At 47.0% G+C, this 25273-nt stretch overlaps 1 protein-coding gene across 12 annotated transcripts in view; it reads left to right on the top strand.

Moving 5' to 3' along the window:
* Positions 1 to 25273, top strand: part of NCAM1 (neural cell adhesion molecule 1) — a 356688-nt gene that overhangs the window by 315926 nt on the left and 15489 nt on the right. For all 12 annotated transcript variants that reach the window (XM_060180061.1, XM_060180055.1, XM_060180060.1 and 9 more), the window contains 2 exons: positions 18473 to 18597; positions 24504 to 24684. In XM_060180061.1, coding sequence (XP_060036044.1) covers positions 18473 to 18597; positions 24504 to 24684 — 306 coding nt within the window. The remainder of the gene's footprint in view (positions 1 to 18472; positions 18598 to 24503; positions 24685 to 25273) is intronic.

Raw genomic sequence — 25273 nt, 5'->3', positions numbered from 1 at the left:
TGACAGTGGCCTGGCCTGTGGTCTGACCCCCACCAGCACAGACGCCACCCTCCCCAAGCCTTCCCAGGCTCTGCCCTTTCTTCCTGGGTTGGTGGAGAGAGGTGTTTACCTCTGGGGGTGGGAAAGAAAGGTATTCAGAAAGCCAGATGCTCTTTCCATAAAAAGCACCCAGCTACTGAAAGGCACTCAGGGAAGTTTATCTTTTGAGAAATGTATTCAGAAATATTGCAGCAACAGCGGAATCTAAGTAACTCCATGTAGGCATTGGGAGATTTTGAGCAAGTGCTAAATCCACTATCTCAGCAGAGCTGGTTCCTGAATGAAGCAATTCTGGAAGGACTCAGAATGGCGGGTGGAGTTGTCAGTGGGACTGGCAGCTGACTGTGTGAGCTGGGCTGGCAGCCATGCCCACAGGCACACGCAAAGGATGGCCCTGGATGTCAGAGTACCTTCCTCTAAACCGGGTTTGGAGGCTTCCTTTCTTCTGGATTTTATCGTTAAGTAAATGGTTTAGTTACACTGAAAAGAGTAATGTGAGGATGAGGACTCTTTTTGAGTATCTACCAGTCACTGACATGTCAGTCCTCAATCAGGGTTACTGGCACCGGACTTCTTCAGAGAACACAGGGCTTTCAGCCAGTGCTAACTCAGCTCTTATAAAGAGGCACAGATGCCAGGTTTTAAAAGTCAGTATTTAATTAAAGGAAAAAAATAGAGACCGCTAGATCTTGTTGCTTGTATGTCGCTCCCATGAAAACAGATTAATTAACCAAGACTCCCAGAAACCCATTGGAAAATGGCGGCCCCTCTCTCCATTGTATTCAATCCTGAATGATACCACCCTGGGCATTGCCGATGGGGTAAGAAGTCAGGTTTTGTCAATAACCCAATAATGGTAAAGTCTAAATCATTTGAAAGCAAACTGTCTGTAGATGGGGAAAACAGAGCACAGTCTGAAGGTTGAGGGAGGCTTTCTCAAGGACTACAGCAAGAAGAAGTGGCACGGGTGGAACAGGCAGGAGCACCATAGCTCCCTCCAGATAGGTTATTAGTGTCTTTCCTTGTGCCTTCATAGCCTTCCTAGAGTTGCTCAAGTGAGGGCTTGGTCATCTTCCCCATCCTGGAAAAGGCTGCAGTTGGAAGTGACCAGTGTGTACCATAGTTATGACAGAACACACTCCCTGTCACGAGGATGTGAACATCATGCTCTGTTCTCTGTGAGTGGTGTGGGAACCTCACACAAGTGTGACTCCACACTTGGGTGGCCTTCTCGGGGGCCAATGATTTTTATTCTTTATTTAAGAGACAGAGAGCAAAGAGAGGGAGAGATAGACAGAAAAGGGTGAGGCCACAGCACTGCTCCACCATCCAGGGCACCTCCTTTGGTGCTGCCCACGGGGTCCTCATTTGGTAGCGGAACTGGAACCCAGAACTTCTCACATGATAAGGCACACACACACTCAAGTGAGCTACTTCTGGCCTCAGGACAAGTTTTAGGAAGGACCTTCTCTGAGTCATCACTACCATTCCTCGGAAGGTACAAACATTGAACAAAAACAGCTAAACCAGGGTGTTGTTTTCTGATACCCGCTTCTGTCACACTGACAGTACAGTTCCCTCCTATCATGCCAGGGCGCAGAAGCATAACCTGATCCTGAGACACTGAGGTGAAGCCCTGGGTGAAGCCCTGGCTCACCTGTTAGAGCCCCTCTGTGTGGGAGTCCTGCATGTACTTGCAGGTAATGAAGAAGCTGGGACTCCAAGCAAACAGCTAGACATTTTCCTGAGAAACTGTCCCTGCTTCCGGTGCCTTTAGGCCACCTAGACTGCATGCTGTGAAGATGCTCTTAGGTGGAAAGTTGGAAACTCTGTCTGCTTTGGGAGGTGCTGTTGCCCTCTCAGATGATGTCACACTCAATTTATTCTGCATCCTTTTCCCCATTCCTGAACCACATCCCTCCAGAATTCCACCGCCTGAATGTTACCTCTTAAGTTGCATCTGTACTGTAACTTCTTTCAGAGTATAAAGTTTACAGCTGAGTCTCTGCTCTTTGAAAGGGGACTCTTGCAATATTCAGCTCTCCCCCCAGAGGGCACATTCCATGTGTGTTTTTAATGCATTGTATGTATATATACTGTGGTTGAAATACATACCACTCCATCCCTTTGGCAGAACGATCATGTAAACAATTGAAGCCAAAGAATTAGAGCAAGAAAGGAAGAGGGGGAGAAGGAGAGAGAAACAGGCACTTCCACCAGATGACCAATCTTACAGCCAGTGGGTGACCTCTCTTGCTGGTTGCCCAGATGACCAATCTCATAGCCAGTGGGTGACCTCTCTTGCTTGCTTGCAGTGACATTGTGCTGTCCCTGTGTAAGGAGGCACCTCATCTGCTAGGCAAAAGGAAGCCCAAACCCTGGGTGTCAGGACAATACTGGAGCTAGGTAAATGTTTCCTAAAATGACCTCTTAAAGAAAACTGTTTTGTGATTATTGATGGGTGAACTTTTGTTTTTCCCAATGAAGAAAATGCTAAAAACCCACTCAGTGCTCCCCGGATGTCCTAAACACACAATTTCTGCTCACTCACATGCAGAACACTGGTCATTGTTGACTTCTCTCCCATATTCCCCTTCTGGGGCACTGGGGGCTAAAGGAGTCAGCACTGTTTGCATTGCTGTGCACACACAGGGCAGCAGAGAATTCAATTTTGTGGGGTTTGAAAAGATAGCAAGAGTTTGCAAGCCAACACTTAGTGACATAGGATGGTCACTGCTATCATTTACTTAAAAAAAAAAGATTTTATCTTTTATTTATCTTCATTACAGAGATGAGAGTATCACTAGGTGCAGAGACTATACCTGAGGTCTCAGGCATGCAAGCCCTGTGCTCACCCACTGAGCCGTCTCCCTGTTCTTTACTGTTGTCTTTGAAAATGCAGTTAGAGAGCAAGGCGTATGAGCTTTGCTAGAAATGTGGCCATTGCACACCTGTGTGAAGACATCATTCATAGAAAGCCTATCTTTTCCTCCTTTACTGTTCACCGCCAGCAGAGGTCCAGAGTGCCCTATATGTCTGATGCTATGAAGGCAGCTGGTCCGGCTCAATTGTCTGTTTCTTTTCCGTCAGGGTTCTGAGGGCCCTGCAGCTATCCCCCCCGCCCATCCCTTAACCAGAACCCCAGGGACTGACAGACGCACAGGCTGATGGTGTGAAGTCCGGAGAGCCCTGCTCTGTGTCTGCTGGCTGCCTGCCCTGTGCGCGGAGTTGTTCCCACTGTGACTGCCTTCAGGTCCTCCTACTCACAGCCTGGCTCAGAGTGTCCGCTTGCTTTCCATGTCTGTGCGCCTTCATGATCCGCTTTCCCTTTCCTTTTTTTTTTTTTATTTGTTGTTTTACTTTCATTTTTCTTTCCTCAGCAGCTCCTGCTAGCTCCTCCACCCCCATTCCGTTGTCTCAGTCACATAGTGAGTATCATTCTCCTCATCCATCTCTCAGCAGGCTGCTTTGCCCAGCCACCAGGGGGCTGCCTGATGCTCACTCCTTCTCCAGGTGATAATTCAACTCTGCCGGAAGAAAGCTGCACCGGGCTGTAGAAAAGCAGATGAAAAGAGAAATAGGCCCAGAGCGTCCCTCTCCTACTCGTAGAGAGACAAGTGCAAAACATGACTCTGACCACCTGTGGGTCTTAGCTGGCTGGCCCAGAATTTGGAATTTGGAGCAGCCAGAGGCATTTGCCAAGATAAATATCTGTGTTGCAGGATCCTTAAAAATGCTCTGCGGTTTTTACGCTTTCATCCTTCACTTTCATTGGGGCTGTTGGACTCACACATGGAAATTAGATCGTGGAGCCTATAGTTTTCACTGTCCCCCATAAACACATGCGTTTCTCATAAATATTTGTGGGAAAATAAACAGTGCCTGCTTGCAGATGTGCCTGGCTGGCAGTAGGAACTTGGGCAAGTTATTTAGCCCTTCTTGAACGAGCCTGGTATTTCTGCTCTATAAAATAAAGGATCACCCTTAGCTCCTAACACACACCCCCCCACACACACACACCACAAAAGAAAAACAACTTCATTCTAGAGTCTGGAAATTCAGTTTGTCCACAAGAAGCAGTACCACTAAAACTGCTCTGTCCTGGGCTCATTTCTGATCATATTGCACTGGGCTGCCCTGCTCTTTGGCTCCAGAGCCCTCAGGAAATGGAGGAAACTCCAGGCCCACCCCTAATTCGAGTTTCAAACTTAACTTGAGGGGGGTTGCACCATTAGCCAGTAGCTGAGTCAGGTGCAGGGTGTGCCACCCTCACGCCTCAAAGCTGCTGGCTTTGTTCTCCTTTGTGAAGGACCCCCTGTGATTTGAGAGCACCCTCAGGAAGTGTGGCTCAAGACCCACACCTAGGCCTCCTTGGCACCTGCTGATGTAGAAATAGACACCCTCCTGGGAGTCGGGCAGTAGAGCAGCGGCTTAAGCGCACGTGCGCAAAATGCAAGGACCTACGTAAGGATCCTGGCTCAAGTCCCCTCCCCCCCACTCCCCACGTGCGGGGAGGGGGAGTCACTTCACAAGCAGTGAAGCAAGTCTGCAGGTGTCTTTCTCTCCCCCTCTCTGTCTTTCCCTCCTCTCTCCATTTCTCTCTGTCCTATCCAACAACAATAATAACAGCAACAAGGGCAACAAAAATTAGGAAAATGGCCTCCAGGAGCAGTGGGTTTGTAGTGCAGGCACCAAGCCCCCAGCAATAATGCTGGAGGCAAAAAATAAATAATGCCTTGAAATATAAATGGGCATATGTACCCAGATATTAGAATGCAGGTGTCTGCGAGCACACACATGTGCCCCATTAGATTTTTCTTGGTGACTTTAGTTTCTCTCCATTCTCACCCTCACCTCCTCTGCCCTTTCTGGCCCTCATGTTTCCATAGCAACCCAACCTCCTGCTCTCACAGCCACAGACCCATCCCGTGAGTACTAGCAGAGCTGCTCTCAGCGAGACCCCCGTCTGCCTGTTGTGAAGTCACTCCTGGGTCCCAGATTCCCCTTGTGTTCAGAGCAACAGTTGTAAATGCATGGAGGCTCCAGCCTGGTGTGGCATGCTGTCTGTGGGGCCCAGGCTGTGGCCTGGCATTCCCGAAAGACTGAGAGATGGTGATTTCAAAAATACCCAGTGTTCTAAAAGGCCCTTCCAAATTTACCCTCAAGTTAAAAATAGAAAGGCATTAGGGGAATGCTGAGACAAAAGAATAGCATCTCCTTGCCAGCTTTTGTGTGCTCTTCTGTGTGTGTGTGTGTGTGTGTGTGTGTGTGTGTGTGTGTGTGTGTGTGTGTGTACACACGCGTCCTAACGCAGAGGAGCCTGAAAGACTGAGAACAAGAGACGAGTGGGAGAAGGCGGCTCCTGTGACACAGAGAGAGGGAGGAGGGTGTGGAGAAAGAAGAAGATCTGCTTCCTGACTGTGTACCCTGCTTGGCCTCCAAGAGGAGGAGGTGCACGGAGCCCCCACAGGAAGAAGATGACCCAGCCAGGACCTTTCAAGTTAATGTATTAAAAATCCAGCTGAGGGTGGGTGTAGATAGCATAGTGGTTATGCAAAGAGACTGTCAGGCCTGAGGCTCCAAAGTCCCAGGTTCAATCAATCACCTGCACCATCATAAGCCAGAGCTGAGCAGTGCTCTGGTGTTTCTCTGTATCTTTCTCTCTCTGCATCTCCCTCAAAAATAAAATAAATAAAATACTTTTAAAAAAATCCAGCTGAAAGTGCTGGAATTCTCCTGGCAGCACAGGCAGGGCCTGACTTGGGTATTCTCCCTGATGGAAGCTGCAGACCGCCCCCCCCCCACCTCCATCTCAACTATCGTGCGTTGCAAGCTCATCTTTGTAACGTGCAAAAGAAGTGAGCTTCTGCATTGAGGCCTTAAATCCCCTGGCATATCCGCTGGTGCACGTGCATTGTATGTGTGACCACGACTGTTGGGAGACTGAGAGGCTGGAATGCTTCTGTGTGCATAATAGGGAAAACAGGCGTGTATCCCATGAGCACAGAAGTCAGAGCACAAAGGCAGAAACCGGGTCTGCCTGGTACAGCCCCAGCCCCAGCCGCCCAGACCCAGGTTTCTGATGCATAATTGAACAGAGAAAGGAAGAGTCCCCTGGTCCCGAATGTTGCATGAAATGATTCTTTTTCTCCTGTAGAACACAGGGAAGGGTCTTCTTTCTGGGTGTTCTCTCTGTGCGTGCTGCAGTGAATCTTAATTCCTGATACTCTGGCGGTTTCCTTCTTGTCTGCCGAGCGGAGCGGGTGACAGTGAAGTGGGCTCGCATGCGTTTAATGCATATGATGGGGTTTTTGGAGGGGTTTTGTTTGTTTTGCATTTGGAAAAGGAATGTCACTAACAGTGTCCTTTCTCCTATCAGTGATGTTCCGGTCATTTCCAGCTTGGCTGGGGGGGTGTGTATCTGTGTGTGAGCTCGCGGTGGGGAAAGGCTACATACCGCTCTGGCAGCACTCACATTTAAGGCATCTCTCTGTGGTTGGTTAGCTCTGGAAATAAAGCAGGGTCTTGGATCCAGAGTTTCCCTTAAGGAGGAATTAGGTGTTTCTGCCCTGACCTGTGTTTCATCTGTAAACGTCAGCCTTTTCTGCCCCCGAGATAAAATGACATCCAGAGAGAAGAAAGTTCAAGTCTGTTTTCTTTTGAAGCACTTGACTACTGACCCAAATTGTAGGCTCTGGTGCATACTGGATATAGGAAAGACCATGATGACTAGGTAGCAGCTTATATTTGCAATGAACACATTCCTCAGCAGTAGCTCAAAATGGAGCACATCTGAACTGGAATGGAACCCAGGGCACAGAGGCTAGAAACGTTAAAAAAAAAAAAATCCCACTCATCAGTCAGACTTTTTAAAAGACTTTCTTGTTTATGGATCAGAGACAGAGACAGAGAGAGAGATATCAAAACACTATTCCACTCAAACTTATGGCAGAGCTGGAAATTCTGCCCGACATGTCTAGAATCCCAGACATGCAAATCTTGTGCTCTAACATGAAGCTATTTCCCTGGCCCCATTAATCAATCTATAGGGTTGAAAATAGGTAATACCACCTGGTTTCACCCTGTGTGGTTTTGCTACATTGATAATGAATGCATGATCCTGACTAAAACCAATGGAGGGACTTCTCAGTTGTATGCGATCTTTGCAGCTCTCTCTGGGTCGAGATGTGCCAGAAGCTGAGTAAAGTCCAACCAGAAGAAATGCACATTCTGTCAGACAGTGAGGCAGGACTGCATGCCTTGGTTAAATTCTTTCTCCGTTTTTACTCTTCAACACTGGCATGCTCTAGGCAAAAAGATAACCCCACCTCCCTTCTTTGCCCTTCTTCACTCTTCCCTTCCCAACTGGCATTCACCCAGACTTTCTTTGACCTGTGAAAATTAAGGCAGAGAAACCCATAATGTCCTTAGAAAAAAACAAAGTCAGTCACTCAGTAACAGAATGGGATGTAACTTACTAAAACCCAGAGCAAAAAGGAATATAGAAGGGAACGGGTGGCAGTGCAGCAGGTTAAGGGCACATAGAACGAAGTACAAGGACTGGTGTAAGGATCCCAGTTGAGCCCCAAGCTCCCCACCTCCCCACCTGCAGGGGGTCACTTCACAAGCTGTGAAGCAGGTCTGCAGGTGTCTATCTCACCCCCCCCCCCCGTCTGTCTTCTCAGCTCACTGGACCCAGGTTCCATTTCTGCTCTCAGGTGGTGACTGCCCCACTGCCCCACCCCCTTTCCTCACTGGGCTCCTCTTCCTCCCTGTGGGTCAAGACTGGGGCTTCTCAGAAGGCCTTCTGGCATCATATAGGTAGAGGACTAGAGAAGTCAGAAAGGATTCCCCAAGGGCTGCCTTCTCTGCCTGCATGAACCAACCCTCCTTCAGCCAAGCTCCTATCCTTACTGAACCAAGGGAAACAGGATGTGACTTTTCTTAACTGAATGCCATATTTTGTCTTTCCAGAGCACACAGTCTGCACCTCCCGGCTCTCTGGACTTGTCCTTCATGCCCTGCTATTGCCCCCCGTTTCCCAAGGCTGCCAAGACATTTCTGGAATCTGAGAATAACAACTTGGTTTTTTTCATCTTTCCCTTTTCAGCAGTCTCCTGGAGTGACTTTGACAATGGAGTCCTGCCAGAACACCTTCCCATTTCCTTGATGTGCTGTTAATGTGTGGTGTTGCAGCTGTGTCTAATGCTTGCCGGCGTGGTTAACCAAATGCTCTTTATGATTTATTGCTCTTCTATTTCCGGGCAGTCTGATTGTCCTCCCGGTGTCTCCTATAGAGGTTGCTAATTTAATTTGGTTTCTTCTTTTATTTAGTCTGTAAATTTTTGTGTGTGTGTGGTTGATTTTTCTCCCTGCCCATTGTTTACATCCGTTTTTAATTTTTTTGTATTTTCCATGTGACCTCCTCCACTTTCCTTTCAACCAATCATGTGCGTGCGTATCATGTGACTTTGTCATGTGGCTTGCATGGTGCTGATGATGTCGTCCACGCTGGTGAACAGAAGGTAAAACTTTTTGTTCTCATTGATGGAATAACTCTGGGACAGCAGCCTGGCACAGAGGGTCTACCACTCACTCATTCCCAAAATCTCTTGGATTTTACAAATGAAGCCATTTAAGAGATTTCCTCTCCTGCTAAAATTCACATCTAGAACCCACTCTTCCTCACAGCCATAGCATGGTAATTTGATAACATGACAACTTTTGGCTTGAGATTTTGCTTCAAGAAATCTGACCAAGCAAACTGCTGCCTCTGGTTTAAAAAAGTAAAAAAAAAAAAAAAAAAAAAAAAAAAAAAAAGGACACTTCAGTCCCCATCAGTTTGCAGATGTGAATTTCCACCAGAGTTCATAAAAATGGTTTCCCAGGAAGTAGTTTTGTAAATTAACTTGACAGCACTATTGTTCAGCTTTAACCAGTTGTTTTAAAAGAGGAAAAACCAGTCACTTTAAAATGAGTCACATTTCGGTGGAAATGTGGACGGGCGTCTCTATTTACAACACTAAAACACTACCGAGAGAAATGCATCCCTTGCAAAGGTTGTATTTGCTCTGAGCCAGTGAGAGAGCTCCATAAACTCCCTGCCAACTGAGGAGTTTGAAAAATGAGAGCTTTCGAGAATTAGAACAGTTTGGTTGTGATTGCTGAGGTGTCACTTTTCAGAAGGGACCCTCCCCCAGGCAGGGGTGGAGGGAGGGGATCAAAGCAGAAGTCACTCAGCAATTACCCTGACTGCAGGGTAATCCAGAAGTACATGATTGACCCTTTGTAGCAAAGGAGGTTAAAAAAAAAAAAAAAAAAAAGATCACCTAATTAAGTACATAGCGGTGACAAAATAATTTAGTTAATATTGTGACTGCCAAAACCTTGTGAAAACAGTTCTCACTCGCCATCACCAGATGTGGAAGTCTCTGCTCTTGGCTTCCCCTCCACCCCACCCCAGCCCCCCAGGAAAGACAAAAACACTGATTCCTGGGAGTCAGGCGCTTTGGGCTCTCTTCAAACTACAAATGTGCACCTTCCATCACAAGCTGAGACCCAGGCAGGCTGCAAAACTAACACCAGTAACCTCTCTTGGTGTGGCCTTGCATGCAGGCCCACCCATGGGACCTCGCTTCTCTGAGAACAGATTGGGCGACATCCACAGGAACAAAACCATCCCCAGCTGGGCTTGCATGTCCTTTGTCCCTGCTTTGTCCTTTTGTTCCATCCTCCCCCGGTGTGTGAGCCCTGTGTCTGGTCCCTCTCAGTCACCCTACACGTTGGCCACCTTGGACAATTTCTGTTTTCTAGGATGGCCACTGTGCCCCAATTTAGTCCCATTTACGGCCAGACTCCCCAGTAGGGATCTTGGATGGAAGCCACCTTTGTTTATGAAAGGAGATGTTTGATATGAAGATTGGGTGACAGGAGCAACGCAACAGCTGATGTGCTCACAGCTTTGACCTGCCTTTAAAAAAAAAAATCATCTCAAGCCCTGGTTCTTAGGGCAGAGGATAGGAAGGGCCTAAGATTTTCTAAATCCCATGTCCTCTCTCCTCCCTGTCCAAATACTGTTTCATTCTTTTCCCTAAAAGGGACCAGGTTCATTTCCAACTAGTGGTGACTGCTCAGAGGCCATTCTGGGGAAGAGCCTGTGCTGTGTCCCCCATCCCCCCCACCACCATCCATCCAAAATCATCTTACAGACATAGGGTAGAGGTGCATTCATTTCTTTTTTAAAAAGCCAAGTATGGTCATTTCAGTATAAGAGCCAAGTGCAAGATTAATGAGTCAGAAACTACTCTACACCTCGAAGAGAGGCCTCCTGGCATGTAAAGAAAGCCAGACGCATCTGAAGTTGTTTACTGCAGCTGCCCTAGAAACACACACCTCAGCTGTCAGAAAGGGGGTGGGGGGCGATGCGGGGGATCCAGTGGTGGCGCACTGGGTTAAGCACACATAACAAAGTGCAAAGACCCGCATAAAGATCCCGGTTTGAACCCCCAGCTCCCCACCTGTAAGGGGGTTGCTTCACAAGTGATGAAGCAGGTCTGCAGATGTCTATCTCTATCCCTCTCTATCTTCCCCTCCCTTCTCAATTTCTTTCTGTCCTATCCAATAAAGATGGCCTCCAGGAGAAGTGGATTTGTAGCACCAAGTCCCAGGGGTAACCCTGGAAACAAAACAACAACAAAAACAAAAAAAGCATGACCTGTAAACCTGTAATAAGAAAAAAAAAATCTCCTAAGGCCCTTAAGAATTCCAAGGTTGATTGACCTCCATCGATCCAGGTCCCCCAATTTGCAGAGTGACAGAGAGAGAGCTGGTTATTCAGATGACCCACAAAAAGCAGGGACTGGAGAGGTCAGCATGAATAAAGTGTATTTTAGAAAGACATAAAGCCTAGTTCCTAACAGTATCACCTCTTTCTCAGGACACCACCAGGATTCAAGGTGGATTGGGTCTCAGTGAGGGAGGTTTATTTATGTTTTTTAAATTTCTTTATTGAGGGCTTATTGGTTTACAGTCAACAGTGAAATACAGCACTTTGTACATGCATATTCCCCTCACACCTGCCCACAGTCTGTGCTGGGTCTTCTCTGTGCCTTGGGTTCCATTCGAGTCCTCCCACCAGCAACACTGTGTCAGAAGGGGGTAGAGACAGACACAGAGCACCAGGGAACTTGGCTTCCTTTCCCATCTAGGATCTAGGTCTCTGACACAGGAGCTTAGACCACTATCCCAGGAGGACAAAAGCACCTCCACGCCAGGCTACTTAACAGCATGGCATGGGGCACATCAGGAGTGGCTTCCTCCTTAGTGACCCCAGTAGCTGCTGAGGATTCTGTGTAAATGGGACACCCCCCACCTGCCCCACCCCCAGCATGTATGAGATGAGAAACCCCCCCTGCATCCTCTGTCATTGTGCTGCATGTCTGAGCATGCCCCCCCATCTCCATAATGACCTTTTTTTTTTTCCTTTAGCTACTGACATTCCCTCCTACTAGGAACCGATGCTTATGATAAACTAAACTCTCTTTAACACCTACTCTTCCTCCTTAGAGCGAAAACATCACTAACCATCCCCTCCACTCCCCTCTCAATTTTTTTTACAGCTGTGTGTCTGGATTGCCAATGTCTTGGGTGGTTGGTCTTAGCCTTCTCACCAGGGGCTCTGTTTTGAAGGATTCCTGAAGCACTGGTCACCAGAGCAGAAAGCCAGCTAGCATGTGGGACCCAAGAGCCAGACAGTGACTCCAACCCTGTGGGTAGGGATGAAGCCTCTGGAAAGAGCCCCCACTCCCCTGGGGACTGGCAGTGTGATGCCGGAACCCTCTCAGAAGCCTCTTCATACTCTTAATACTTCTTCATACTGAATCTAATACCCATGAAATAGCATGGAAGATATGTACACACACACCCTTGTGGCTTTGGGGATAGCCCCCAAGTTAATTGTTGGTGATTGCAGTTATTTCTGTCCTAACTTCCTCAGCCTGGAGCAGCCCCAGAACCACAAGCCATACCATGGTGGTTATATTTGCTTTTGAAGATGATGAAACAAAGATAATTGATCAATTAATCTGGTGGTGTTTTCATGACACCCACAAGCAGGGAGTCGGTGTCCCTGTGGTTCAGTCTGTCAGAGTTCATTTATTGCTGTTTAATTTGTGCTTTATGTTGCCATTTGCCTCCTCCCCACCACCTCCACCACCACCCCAACATACACTCACACCCAGAATTCCTGGGAAAAGTGATGCTGGAAGAGTCCTGGGGACCCACAGCACTATGGGGTGGGCCACAGAGAGATGGACATCCTTTCTCTGCAGAAGCTGGGGAAGTAACCATGCCTGGTGTCACTTGCTTTGTGCCCCAATATTCCCAGGCGCCAAGGACTAGGTCACACCAACACACGCAAATCCATAGCAGTTAAGAACTCAGGAGAAACGGTACACTTTTCCCCCCAAGGTCTGCTTTGGGGAGCAGTGCTCAAGACAGATACATGGCCATCCTTGTGCTTCCTGCTTGGCATCCCTAGACTAGTCACATAGGATGCCAAGGTTGCAGTAGGAAGGTTTCGAAGGGCCATAACTATGGACAGCATAGATTTGCTCAATTCTGTTTGCTTACCACACTGTGTTAAAAAAAAAACAAAAAAACACCTCCATTTCAGGAAGGGGAGTTCCTGGTGTATGAGCCAGAAGTCCTGATTCCCTTAGGTCATTTGCTGATCCCTAAAGGGCTCATCAAACTTCCCACCTCTTAGTGGAACTGTAAATGTGAGCAAACCAAATAGACTTCATAGTTGTAGAGCCAAATCACACCCATTGGGTTTCCACGAGCTGTAAGAGGAAGGTGGGCGTACACAGGTTTCAGAAATCTATCGGTAAGAAGTGGTCAACCAAGGAGGAGTTGGAATACACAGAGTCCAGGATTTTTAAATCCTGTTTGGGAGGGAAAGGAGAAGGTCCTAATGTAGGCCCTCCATCCATTATTAGATAGACCACACATCTCTAAACTCTGCAGACCCCCATGGGAGAGAGCAGAAGGGGTGACACCAGACAGAGCCCCAGCCAAGACTATCATAAAGGTGCCTTTTGAGCCCTTGGCATTTTGTTCAGAAGATTCTATTCCTAGTACCTGGGACTCTTTTTGACAAGCCAAATCTTTCTTTCCTTCTAAATTTCACAAATCAATGATCAAATACCCTAGACTGGCTGTAATATTGATTGAGAAATTCAGAATAATGAATCCGTGAACACAGGGCTTCTGCTAATGAAGTGAAAGCTACACAGCCATTCCAATGGGGGGGGGTGTCTTACTGGGGGGACAGGGGTCAATAGGACCTGCCTGGACTATCTCTGACTGCCTATGGTCTCCATGACACTTTTTTTTTCTCTTGCACTCGTGATTTACATTTTCCAGAAAATACCAGCAATATTATATATCCTATTTGTTATTAGCAGGGTTTATTTTTAACATACAGCTGTTTTGATTCTTCACAGAAAATATTTGTGGGGGTGGAAATTTGACTCCTGGCTAAAGCTAAATTCAGAGGCTGTAATTAACCCCAGGGGGTTCCTCGGGAGCGACCTGCCGATGGCTGCAGAATTGGAAGCCGGCGCTTACAAATAATTACGCTATTGGTTTTTGCTGAAATTACCCATAATGATTTCAATCAGAGCAGCCATCTCAGAACAGAGTGCACATCGGGCCCTCTAAATAATTTCCCCTCCTAACGCTCAATACAGCAGCAAGCCTCCTGGATGCCAGGGTCAGCTTCTTCAGTGCCTGCCTCTCCCCACGGGGCATGGCTGGGACCTTCTTTCCTCAAGGGAGTAGGAAGCCCTTTCTTTTTTAAAATATATTTTATTTATTTATTTATTTTTGTTGTTGTTGTTGTTGTTATTGATGTTGTCATTGTTGGATAAGGCAGAGAGAAATCGAGAGAGAGGGGGAGAGAAAGACAGACACCTGCAGACCTGTTTCACCGCCTGTGAAGCAATGCCCCCTGCAGGTGGGGAGCCAGGGTCTTGAACCGGGATCCTTATGCCCCCGTCCTTGCACTTTGTGCCACATGCACTTAACCCACTACACTACCCTGAACCCCAGGAAGCCCTTTCTTTACTGCTGCTCAGCTCTCTAAAGATGGCAGACAGCAAACATTTAAAAGTGAATACGACACTTGATGAAACAAATACTGCTCTTCCCACCTCTTGGTGTACCTCCAGCAAGTGGCATAGGCAGAGTTGGACAAAAGCTCTGTGAAGTGACTTAATTCACTATTTTTTTTTAATTGCTACCAGGGTTATCACTGGGGCTAGATGCCTGCACTATGAATATACCATTCCTGGTGGCCATTTTTCCCCTTTATTATTTTTCTTTTATTTGATAAGACAGAGAAATTGGAAAATGGAGGGGGGATAGAGAGAGAGAAAGAGAGACATACCTGTAGCAGTGCTTCACCACTCATAAACCTTCCCCCCTACAAGAGGAACCAGGAGCTTGAACCTGGGTCCTTGCTCATAGTAATGTGTGGGTATACCATCTTGCAGCCTCACTTATACACCTTTGAAATGCCAGCGCTTCACGAGACAACCTGATACCCAACAGTAGTGAATAGACATTTATTAAATGGATAGACATAAATCATATGTGAACACTCTGAATGATACATCTGGATATTATCTGATTGAAAGTGCTCTGAATTCTCTGAGAAAATATTCCACCCACGCTAGGAAAACACAGGGATAACCCAGATAAAAATAATAACAAATTACAGTGTTCTAGTTTTGCTAAATGTTCAAGCCACACACTAGCTGTGATATGGAGCTTAGCAGCTTCTGTGTTTCCAAATATATATGATTTTTCTTTTTTATTTTATTTTTATTAAAACACATCCCAAGATAGGCGAGTTTCAGGGTTGTGAATTTCTACAGGGATGTGTTGGAGGGATTGTTATTGTTATTGTTGTTCCTTTGTCTTTGAGGACACTTGGAATCTGCAGAGGTAGGAGGTTTTTAAGATAAAATTTATAAAAAACCAAACAAAAATAGTCCGTTCTGTTCCCCTAAGATATAAAATTAGTAATCTTGGGGTCTATCTCCCTAAGACTTCCTGGACATCCTGTATTTTGTGAAAATATCCAAGGCTGTCTGGATGATCTGTCCTACCTCAGTGACTTTCCTGTCACTGTGAAATCAGAGCGAGGAAGAACCCTAGACATCACTTGTGTGCCAGCTGTGTCTTCTTCAGAGCCACATACCTTTGGGGCCTCCTTAGCGTCCATTTTTAAAGGAATCACCACAAACTTCAGAAAGTGTCTCCTAAATAGAGACACCCCCTCAAAACCCTACACACACTCTCTCTGTCTCTCTCTCTCTCTGTGTCTCTCTCTCACACACACACTTTCTCTCTCTCTCTCTCTCTCTCTCTCTCTCTCTCTCTCACACACACACACACACACACACACACAGCAATGATTAGTGGCTTACAGTATTGAATCATCCTTGGAAACTCATGTGGGGGGTGCAGAAAGGAAGCAACTATTAGCTGCCTGTCATTCACTTCCAAGGAGGCCCTCTAAAAAGAGAGGGACCTTGTCTGGTGTGTGTGTGTGTGTTGGAAGGGCCACTAGGCCCTTGATGTGTGTGTGTGTGTGTGTGTGTGTGTGTGTGTGTGTGTGTGTGTGTGTGTGTGTGTGTGTGTGTATTGGAAGGATCACTAGGCCCTTGATGAAAACACCCTTCTTGAGGCAAATACACCAAGCATCAAAGGGCCAATGTTGCAGTACTGACTTACAGACAGTTACAACAGTAATGTCCAGCTCTATTCAGTCACAAGTCATCACCCAGTCAGCTGGCCTGCAACCCAGGGTTTGTCCAGAAGCAGGATTTTCAGAGACCACAATAGAAAGCTCTGGGTTTCCTGGGATGAGTTGGTTGTCCTAATTCATAGACTGTAAAAGTTTGACTCTAGTGCCCTCTACCTGCATCCCTGCAGAATTGGAGATTGTATACAGATCCGCCCTTACTCTGAAATGCACGCCATTTGTATTTCTTTTTAACAATGGGCATATTGTATAATGAGAAAGACATGTGGATAAAGCTATAATGCATAACTCAGTTACTGTCTGAGACTTAGAGTAATCTGAATGCTTTAATTTTAAGTAAGTGTCTTTTAATTTTTTTTTATGCTCATTGGGGAATAAATAACTCAGCCTTGAAGATGCAAGATACTGCTGAAAGGCCTCCCAGATCTAACTTTTATCATCATTTACTTAGGGAAAGAGAGAAAAGAGAGATACTGCAGCACCACTCCATCATCAGTGGAACTCCTTGGTGCCATCCAGGGTATTCCCATGTGGTGTTGGGGGTGTCAGGGCTTCATGCTGTCACCCTACTGGGTGAGATACCTCTCAGCCCCTCCAATTCATTCTAAATGTTTGAACAGCATATATATTGATAGCGTGGCATTACAGAAACCAAATTTCCAAATCATTCCCACTGAATGATTGGATCCAGCAGTTTGTCTGTGGTGTGTGTGAAATAGGACAAGTCTTCCCCTGAAGTTCATTTACCTTTTTATTTCTGTAGTTTTCTTTTTTTCCCAAATTACCCATAAAAGGAAGCAGATGACAAGCAGGGCTTTGCCTAAGTACTTTGTCAGGCGTAACAATGATGAATTCTCCCTGTTGGGGCTCTTGTATTTCCCCGTGGCTTCTCTTCTTCCACCTAAGCACACACGCACACCGGTCTGGCGTCCTGTTATCAGGAGCGTCTGCATTTCTAACTTGCTCCCTCCTTACCTCAAAAGGAGAAAGAAGCAAAGTTTTTGGTCAGTTTGAGCTTCCCAAAGTACAGGTTTCCCTTGGTGTCTAAAAGTAGATCATTTCTATGATTTGGTAGGAATACCATTACTGTTCCATGATGTAGAAAACACTTAGTCTTCTGGATCCAAAAAAATCAACGACTAGGTTGTGCCAACTAGGAACTTTCTGTTTTCAAAGAGGAAGGGAAACCGCTAGCAAAATGAGGACTGGGTCAGACTGGCTTCTGCAGTAGGAGGCTTCTCCTAAAAGGCCAAAGGTACACGTTGGGGTGATTAGGGCCACATCCTGGTAACAAGCCTTTCCTGGCTCTCCTAAATGTCTGTGGGTGTGTCTCCCAGAAGACAAGCCAGAGAACCCCACACCCAGAAGGTGACTATCTTAGAAGCCCTTCAAACTTTCTGCCACAAGTCATGAAATACAGAGGTAGCCACCCCAGGAAGTACAAGAGCCCCAAGCCTGGCGGTCTTCTTTGTAACTTCTCTACCACATGCCCTCTCACCTCATTGCTTTCAGCATGTGCTGATGAAATAGCTGCTCTGAAAGTAATTCAGTGTCTCACTGCCGAAAAGGTCATGCCAACCCTGGTAGTTCATCACTGCCAAGCTCATCTTCCTCCTTGACCTTGGGCCTTCAGAGTTACAGGCTGTGTGTGCACTGCAGAGAAGTTTTGTTTTTGTTGTTTTTTTTTTTTTTAATCGAGTCATTTTCCTCTCTCGTCACAAAGAAAAAGACTCGGTGATTAGGACTTCGGGAGGAGGTGCCAAGGTCTGTCACTCAAGGAGTTGAGACACAAATGCAGGGCAGTGAAAGGAAGTTTAGGTTAAAAGACACTTGGCTTCTGGCAAATTGTGCTTTATGTCATCATAGCTGGACTCTTGGTATTATCAGATTCCTGAAAAACTGGTCACAAAATGTACCATCATGCCCTCCTGCCCACAGAAATCAGGACCCTATGATGAGTCAAGTATTCAGGGGAAGGAGTGCACTGCTTAGAAATTTTATGGGAGTAACTTTTTTAAAAGATGATTTTATTATTTTTATATGTATTTATTTGATGGAGACAGAAATCTAGAGGGGGAATGGGAAGATAGGAAGAGAAAGACATCTGCAGCCCTGCTTCACCATTGTGAAGTTTTCCCCCTTGCAGATGGGGACCGGGGGTCTGAACCCAGGTTGTTGTGCATTGTAACATGTGCTCAACCAGATGCACTACTGCCCCACCCCGGCAGGTATGTTACCCCATATTTCAGGCAGCTTACAAAGGTAAAATCTGTGGTTGTAAACATAGCTAAATGGAAATATGAGCCCCCGGAGAGAGAAAAGCAGGGAGGGGAGAGCTTATATCTAAAATGGTCAAAGGACTGTGCTAACGGGAGGGAATTTTCCAGAACATCCCCCAATGTCGTTCTCAATTTAGACAGTTTTAACCAGAACTGGGAAGTTTTATGTCTGTTGCTTAACCATTTAAATTTCTGAGAAAGCCAAGACAAGAACACAGCCACATCTCACTACTATACTACCCCCCTCACCCCCCCCCCCGAATTCTGAGCATGAACTTTGTTTTGTGGATGAAAAGTCATGTGGGCTAACTGGCTGTTTCAGGGGAACCCAGCGCACCCAAACTGGAAGGGCAGATGGGTGAGGATGGGAACTCTATCAAAGTGAATCTGATCAAGCAGGACGACGGTGGCTCCCCCATCAGGCACTACCTGGTCAAGTACCGAGCGGTAAGTACCTTTCCCAGCCTTTACTCCTGCCACCCCACAACCCCCCAAACCTAGAGACACACAATCTCGGGGTGGATAAACAGGAAGCCCAATGGGGTAGGGGGCAGGACAGAGGGGTTTGCTCTGTGTCTTTCCGGGGCTCAGAAGCCCTGAAGAGAATTTTTAAATCCCCAGACTGATCCTCAGCAATTATGCTTTGTGTTCCCCTTCATTTAAAAATGTTTAGGTAGGGGAGGAGGCTCCAGGCGGTAGCATACCGAATTAAGCACACATCGTATGAAGTGCAAGAATCTGCATGATGATCCTGGTTCGAGCCCCCCGCTCCCCACCTGCAGGGGAGTCGCTTCACAGGCGGTGAAGCAGGTCTGCAGGTGTCTGTCTTTCTCTCCCCCTCTCTGTCTTGCCCTCCTCTCTCCATTTCTCTTTGTCCTGTCAATAAATAAATAAGTAAATAAAAAGAATGGGCCTCCAGGGGCAGTGGATTTGTAGTGCAGGCAACAAATCCCAGCGATAACCCTGGAGGCAAAAAATGAACAAATATGTCTAGGCGGTAAACCAGCTCAGGCAATGGTTGCTTGTTTTCTTTTTCTGCTTCTAGGAAATGGTTTTGCCATCACCCTGAATTTTTGTAAATATACTGATTCCTTTTTTTTCTTTTTTTTTATTTATTCTTTTTTGTTGCCCTTATTGTTTTATTGTTGTAGTTATTGTTGGATAGGACAGAGAGAAATGGAGAGAGGAGGGAAAGACAGAGAGGAGGAGAGAAAGACAGACACCTGCAGACCTGCTTCACAGCCTGTGAGGTGACTCCCCTACAGGTGGGGAGCCGGGGGCTCGAACTGGGATCCTTCCGCCAGTCCCTGCACTTTGTGCCACGTGCGTTTAACTCGCTGCGCTACCGCCTGACTCCCAATATACTTATTTCTAATCATCACAGTTTTTGATAAGTACATGTTATGGAGCAGGTTCTATGATTTTGTGCTCGGCCTCTCCATAAGTGCCATAGGAAGTGGGTCTGGCAATTATCCCAGCTTTATAGACAAAGTAGGGGACCTTAGACAGTCAGTACCTACACACACACACACCACTACCACCACCACCACCCGTGGCACACAGCTGAGTGAACTGGAATTTGAATCCAGTTCTGTCTGACTCAGGAAGACACCAGGCTCTGAACCTTTACCCTGGACTACCTTCATTCTTTGTTTTTGTTTGTTTGTTTGTTTTTGTTTTTGTTTGTTTTACCTCTGGGGTTATCTCTGGGGCTTGGTGCCTGCACTACAAATCCACTGCTCTTAGAGGCCATTTTTTTCCTTTTGTTGCCCTTGTTGTTTATTGTTGTTGGATAGGACAGAGAGAAATTGAGAGAGATGGGGAAGATAGAGAGGGAGAGAGAAAGACAGACACCTGCAGACCTACTTTACTGCCTGTGAAGCAACCCCCCTGCAGGTGAGGAGCCGGGGGCTCAAACCGGGATCCTTATGCTGGTCGTAGTGCTTGGCGCCATGTGTGCTTAACCTGCTGCAATACCGCCCAACCCCCAACTACCTTCATTCTTCGTCCCCTTTTTTGTTGCCCTTGTTTTATCGTTGTTATGGTTATTATTGTTGTTGTTATTGATATCATTGTTGTTGGATAGGACAGAGAGAAATCAAGGGAGGAGGTTACACTACCGCCCAACCCCCAACTACCTTCATTCTTGAAACCACCTGCCTCTTCTCCCCTCAATGAGCTGTTCTCAGCCTGCTAATAACCCAGATGCTGACCCCAAGCCGCATCTTCCTGATGCGCTTATCCCCATCTAAGATTTCTAGTCAGTTTTTCAGCCTCAACTCCCTTTTTGGTTGTAGAATGACTCTTGATCATTGCCTAGCACAGCCCACTGCTGAGAGATTTCAATCCGGTGCTGACTGGTGGGAATAGCCTCTCAGTAGGCTTTGGAACCAACAGACATAATGAACCAGAGAGCTGTTTTCTTTCTTCAAGAAAGGCTGTTACTGGGAAGTTGACTTAGACTCCCTCTCTGCCTTTTGACCAGCCCCACTAGATTGATACATGAGGTCTCATCTGGTTAATCTTACAGTTTGGGCCCAGCATAGAACCAGGGGTCATTCCTTTTGTCCACTCAGCCCTTCCCCTCTTATTTGCAAAGCCTGACCTTGGAGGAAGGGCCTCAGTTGACTGCCCTCTGGCTGTGTGAGAGCATCCTGTGTCTCCCTCACTGTGGAGTAGGTAGGCTGGTGGTCCCCAGCCCACCACATACAGATGGAGTGGGCGGGATGGGATATTCCAGTGCCAGAAGTACCACTGGCCAACACAGGGCCTGAATAGCTCACCCAGTCTCCTGAAGCGTCCATTTGTCCATCTGTCTAATGGGTACAACAAAGCTTGTCAAGGTAGTAAGATTAGCTTCAGCTTATGCAAAGATTCAGGAAGGTGTCCAATGCCCAGAGGCTTCTATACAGGATGACTAATCTTTATAGTGAAAACATCGGTCACCTGGGGCCACCTCAGCTGTCAGTTTTCCAGAAGAGCCTCTGTGGCTGTCATAGACAGGCCTGTATCAAGGAGACAACAGGAATAAAATGCTGAGTTTCCTTTTTATTTATTTATAAAAAGGAAACATTGACGAAACCGTAGGATGAGAGGGGTACAACTCCACACAATTCCCACCACCAGAACTCCGTATCCCATCCCCTCCCCTGATAGCTTTCCTATTCTTTAACCCTCAAAGTATGGATCCAAGGTCATTGTGGGATGCAGAAGGTGGAAGGTCTGGCTTCTGTAACTGCTTCTCTGCTGAACATGGGCGTTGACTGGTCGATCCATACTCCCAGCCTGTCTTTCTCTTTCCCTAGTAGGGTGGGGTTCTGGGGAAGCGGAGCTTCAGGACACATTGGTGGGATTGTCTGTCCAGGGAAGTCTGGTCAGCATCATGCTGGCATCTGGAACCCGGTGGCTGAAAAAAGAGTTAACATACAAAGCCAAACAAATTGTTGATCAATCATGAGCTTAAAGGCTGGAATAGTGCAGAAGAAGAGTTGGGGGGGTCCTCCATTTTGTAGAAAGCTAGTAGGCATGTTTTAGTTATATTCCAAAGGGCCTATGGCTATACTAGTTTCTCTCTCTCTCTCTCTTTTTCCTGAACCTGAAATCTGATATACGGGTGGATCCAAGTTATTGTCTGGGGAGATGATGTCATGGCTGGAGAAGGAACAGAAAGCTGGATCAGGGAAGAGAGTAGCTCCCTAATATGGGAAAGGGGTATAAATATTGTTGACTGTAAACCCCATCTATTTGATTTGGTCTAGGGCCCACATTCAGCTTAGGAGCCTATGTGACCTCTGCATCCCTGTAGATTTGAGCTCACATTCTGTGGTCATGAGTAGGAACCTTCCAAGCTGCCCCAATATCAGAACCCATCTTCCTCAGGTGTAGCATAGAGCATGTTGTCCAGCCTCCCTTCGGAGGATGGAACATTCTCTACTGTTGTTGATCCAAGTTGAGGAAGTCCTATGGGGGCCCACAGAGGGGTCTACTTTGTTGTTCCTATAATGCTGAGTTTCTGTCAGAGTTCCAACAGTCTTATGGCTTCTGCCTTCCACTTGGAAAACTCTACTCAGTCCTGTGTATTATTGATACTGTTTACTTTATGGACTGTTTGCTTTACATACTAGCTGTAGGTTTTGTAATGATGTTTGCCAAGGAATGATAACTTTCAGAGAAAGGAAAAACAAACCAAAAAAAAAAAAAAAAAAAAAAGCAGATGACTAAATCTCCATGGCAAAGCTATGTACAATCCAAGTGAATTATGGAGTTCTTGGAAAAGTCATGACATATCTTTCCTATGTTTTCCTGTGCAAAAATGCATCATGACTTTTCTGGAAGCCCAGTATTTTCTGGAAGCCAGTACACAATATTACTTTTCTGAATGCATGTCTTTGGCTGGTATGCAGTATTTTGTGTAGGAAGCCAGTTAATTTGGCTTTAAGTAACTCTTCCTCCCACTCAACTCGGACCCCCTTCCAAGAGACCTTGCTGCTATCTTCAACTTGTTCACGATGCCAGCCATCTGTCAGTGTGCAGGCAAGCTCAGCTTATAGACAGGCCAGAGGCAAGGAGGGGCTGGACTATGCAGCCCCAGGATCACCTGCAGGCTTCTCAGAAAGCGTCCAGGCTGCCTCCTCCTCCTCCTCTGGTTTCACCTTCTCCTCCACCTCCTTTTTATTCCCCCCTCCAGGGTTATCACTGGGGCTTGGTACCAGCACTTCAAATCCACTGCTCCTGGTGGCAATTAATTGGATAGGACAGAGAGAAATTGAGAGGGGAGAGGAAGATAGAGAGAGAGAAAGATAGACACCTGCAAACTGGCTTTGCTGCTTGTGAAGTGTACCTGTGCAGGTGGGGAGTGTGGGAGGGCTCGAACCCAGATTCTTGCATGGGTCCTTGTGCTTAGAACTATGTACCCTTAACGGGTGTGCCACTGGCCACCCTCATTCCCCAGGGGGACTCCTTCCACAACTGTTGTGTTTCCTCTACATCACTGTTGCTTCTTCAGCCCAGCCCAGGCCTTGGAGCCACTGAACTTTGTAAACTCCCACCCAGAACAAACTACTCGCTGGCAAACAGATAGGAAGTAACTAGGGGGGGTAAGGCTGTAGTGCAGCGGGTTAAGCGCATGTGGTGTGAAGCACAAGGACCAGCATAAGGATCCTGGTTTGAGCACTAACTCCCCACCTGCAGGGGAGTCACTTCACAGGCAGTGAAGCAGATCTGCAGGTGTCTTTCTCTCCCCCTCTCTGTCTTCCCCCTCCTCTCTCCATTTCTCTCTGTCCTATCCAACAACAATGACACCAATAACAACAGTAAAACAACAAGGGCAACAAAAGGAGGGGGAAGCCTCCAGGAGAAGTGAATTTGTGGTGGTGCAGGCACCAAGCCCCAGCAATAACCCTGGAGGCAAAATAAATAATAAAAAATAAAGAAGTAACTAGGAAGCATATTTGGTAAGAAAGAAATGGACGCCCAAACCCCCCAGCTTCAAATTATGCCTTGGCAGTGCTCTGCAGGCACCCTGAGTGCCATGATAATGGCCTGACAGCAGAATTTATACTTGAAACACTTCTGATGCAGTTATAAACACCCAGTTACTCTTTACTGGAACAGAAAATTCAATTCCCTTCCACCGATGTGTGCTGAACTCCCTGCTAGGAAAAGGAAAGTTCTCAGCTCTGGGCCCAGATGCACTTGGCTTCAATTTAACTGGTAGGATGGTTTTGGGAAGTCCTCTGACTTCTCTCTTACTTCCCCACCACCAGGTTTATTAGTGAGGGACTCAGCAAGCCCCTTGGAGGCATGTTCTAGAGGTCTAGTGAGAAAAGGTATGGAAAGCCTTTAGTTTGGTGTCTGACACATAGTAGGTGCTCAATGAGTGATAAGTTTTCATTTCTCAGAAAACTATTCAGGGCAGTAAGTCACATACCTGAATTGTAGCAACAGCCTGAAGTAGAATGATAGACACGGTCCTTTTGTCCTCTTCTTGGATGGCCTTCACGCTATTATGCCTATCAGTGACCTAGAGTAAAGCTCAGCGGTGGAGTTGGTGCTTGAGTCCCACATGAAGGTAACGGGACACTGGGAGCCTAGCCCCATGCCTTCACCACCAGCAGCACCACCACCCAATGTGTTTGTCTTTAAAGAAGACCCTAGACTGATCTGATCTGCACGACCCCTAGGGCTCCCCAGGCCGGCCCTATAATTGTGATTGGTGTTCCCATTCTTTTGCATTCCTGGTTCTGGACTCGCTTCTGTCCCTCCTGATAGCTGGTCTCCCCAGAATTCTCCTCTCAGCTCACTGGTGTCTTCTTCTCCCCCTTTCCGCCTCCTCCATTGCCGGTTCCTCTCAGAAACTGTCCTCCGAGTGGAAGCCCGAGATCAGGCTCCCGTCTGGCAGCGACCATGTCATGCTCAGATCCCTGGACTGGAACGCCGAGTACGAGGTCTCCGTGGTGGCAGAGAACCAGCAGGGCAAGTCCAAGGCGGCTCACTTCGTGTTCAGGACCTCGGCCCAGCCCACGGCCATCCCAGGTATGACGGCCTCTGCTGTCTGTGAGTTGCCCGCTTAGAATTAATGCAAAGTGCTGCACCCCCTAATGTGCCTGAACACCCCCTGAGAACTCGCTTGCTTCCAGCCTCCCTCATGATCGGTTGCCCATGCAAAGCTTTGTTTTGCTTGGTGCCTATCTGTGCGGTGGGGTGAGATGGACCAGACCCCCAGGAAGGCTTGGCCGAGCATCCTGGGGCAAAGGCCCTGTGCCATTCGGCCTGTGCAGGACTGATGCTAGATCAGTTCCTGAGGCCCCTTGGATGGGAGCAGTGCCTTGCTCCAGCCTTGCCTTGGGAGCTGGTGGAATAAGCCTCTGTTTTGACACCTTACCTGCCACCTGCCATTCTGTCCGAGGACCACGATTCCAAAAGCGCTTTCTGTCAGATGCTTGCTTACCCACCCAAGTGTGGTTCCAAGTCTTTTCTCTGTGGGGACCCCAAGAGAAGGGAGAGACTTCCCCAGTTAGTTAAACAGTCTAATCTGCCAAGGGCCTCTCACTGGAAACAGAAGACCAAATTGAACCACTTGAAATCAAACGGGTGGAGAAACTGGAGGCTGAGAAACACCACC

This window comes from Erinaceus europaeus, chromosome 20 (genome assembly GCF_950295315.1).
Source record: "Erinaceus europaeus chromosome 20, mEriEur2.1, whole genome shotgun sequence".
Classification (NCBI taxonomy): Eukaryota; Metazoa; Chordata; class Mammalia; order Eulipotyphla; family Erinaceidae; genus Erinaceus; species Erinaceus europaeus.
Note: the sequence above shows the minus strand (reverse complement) of the source record. Positions and strands in the feature narration are given on the sequence as shown.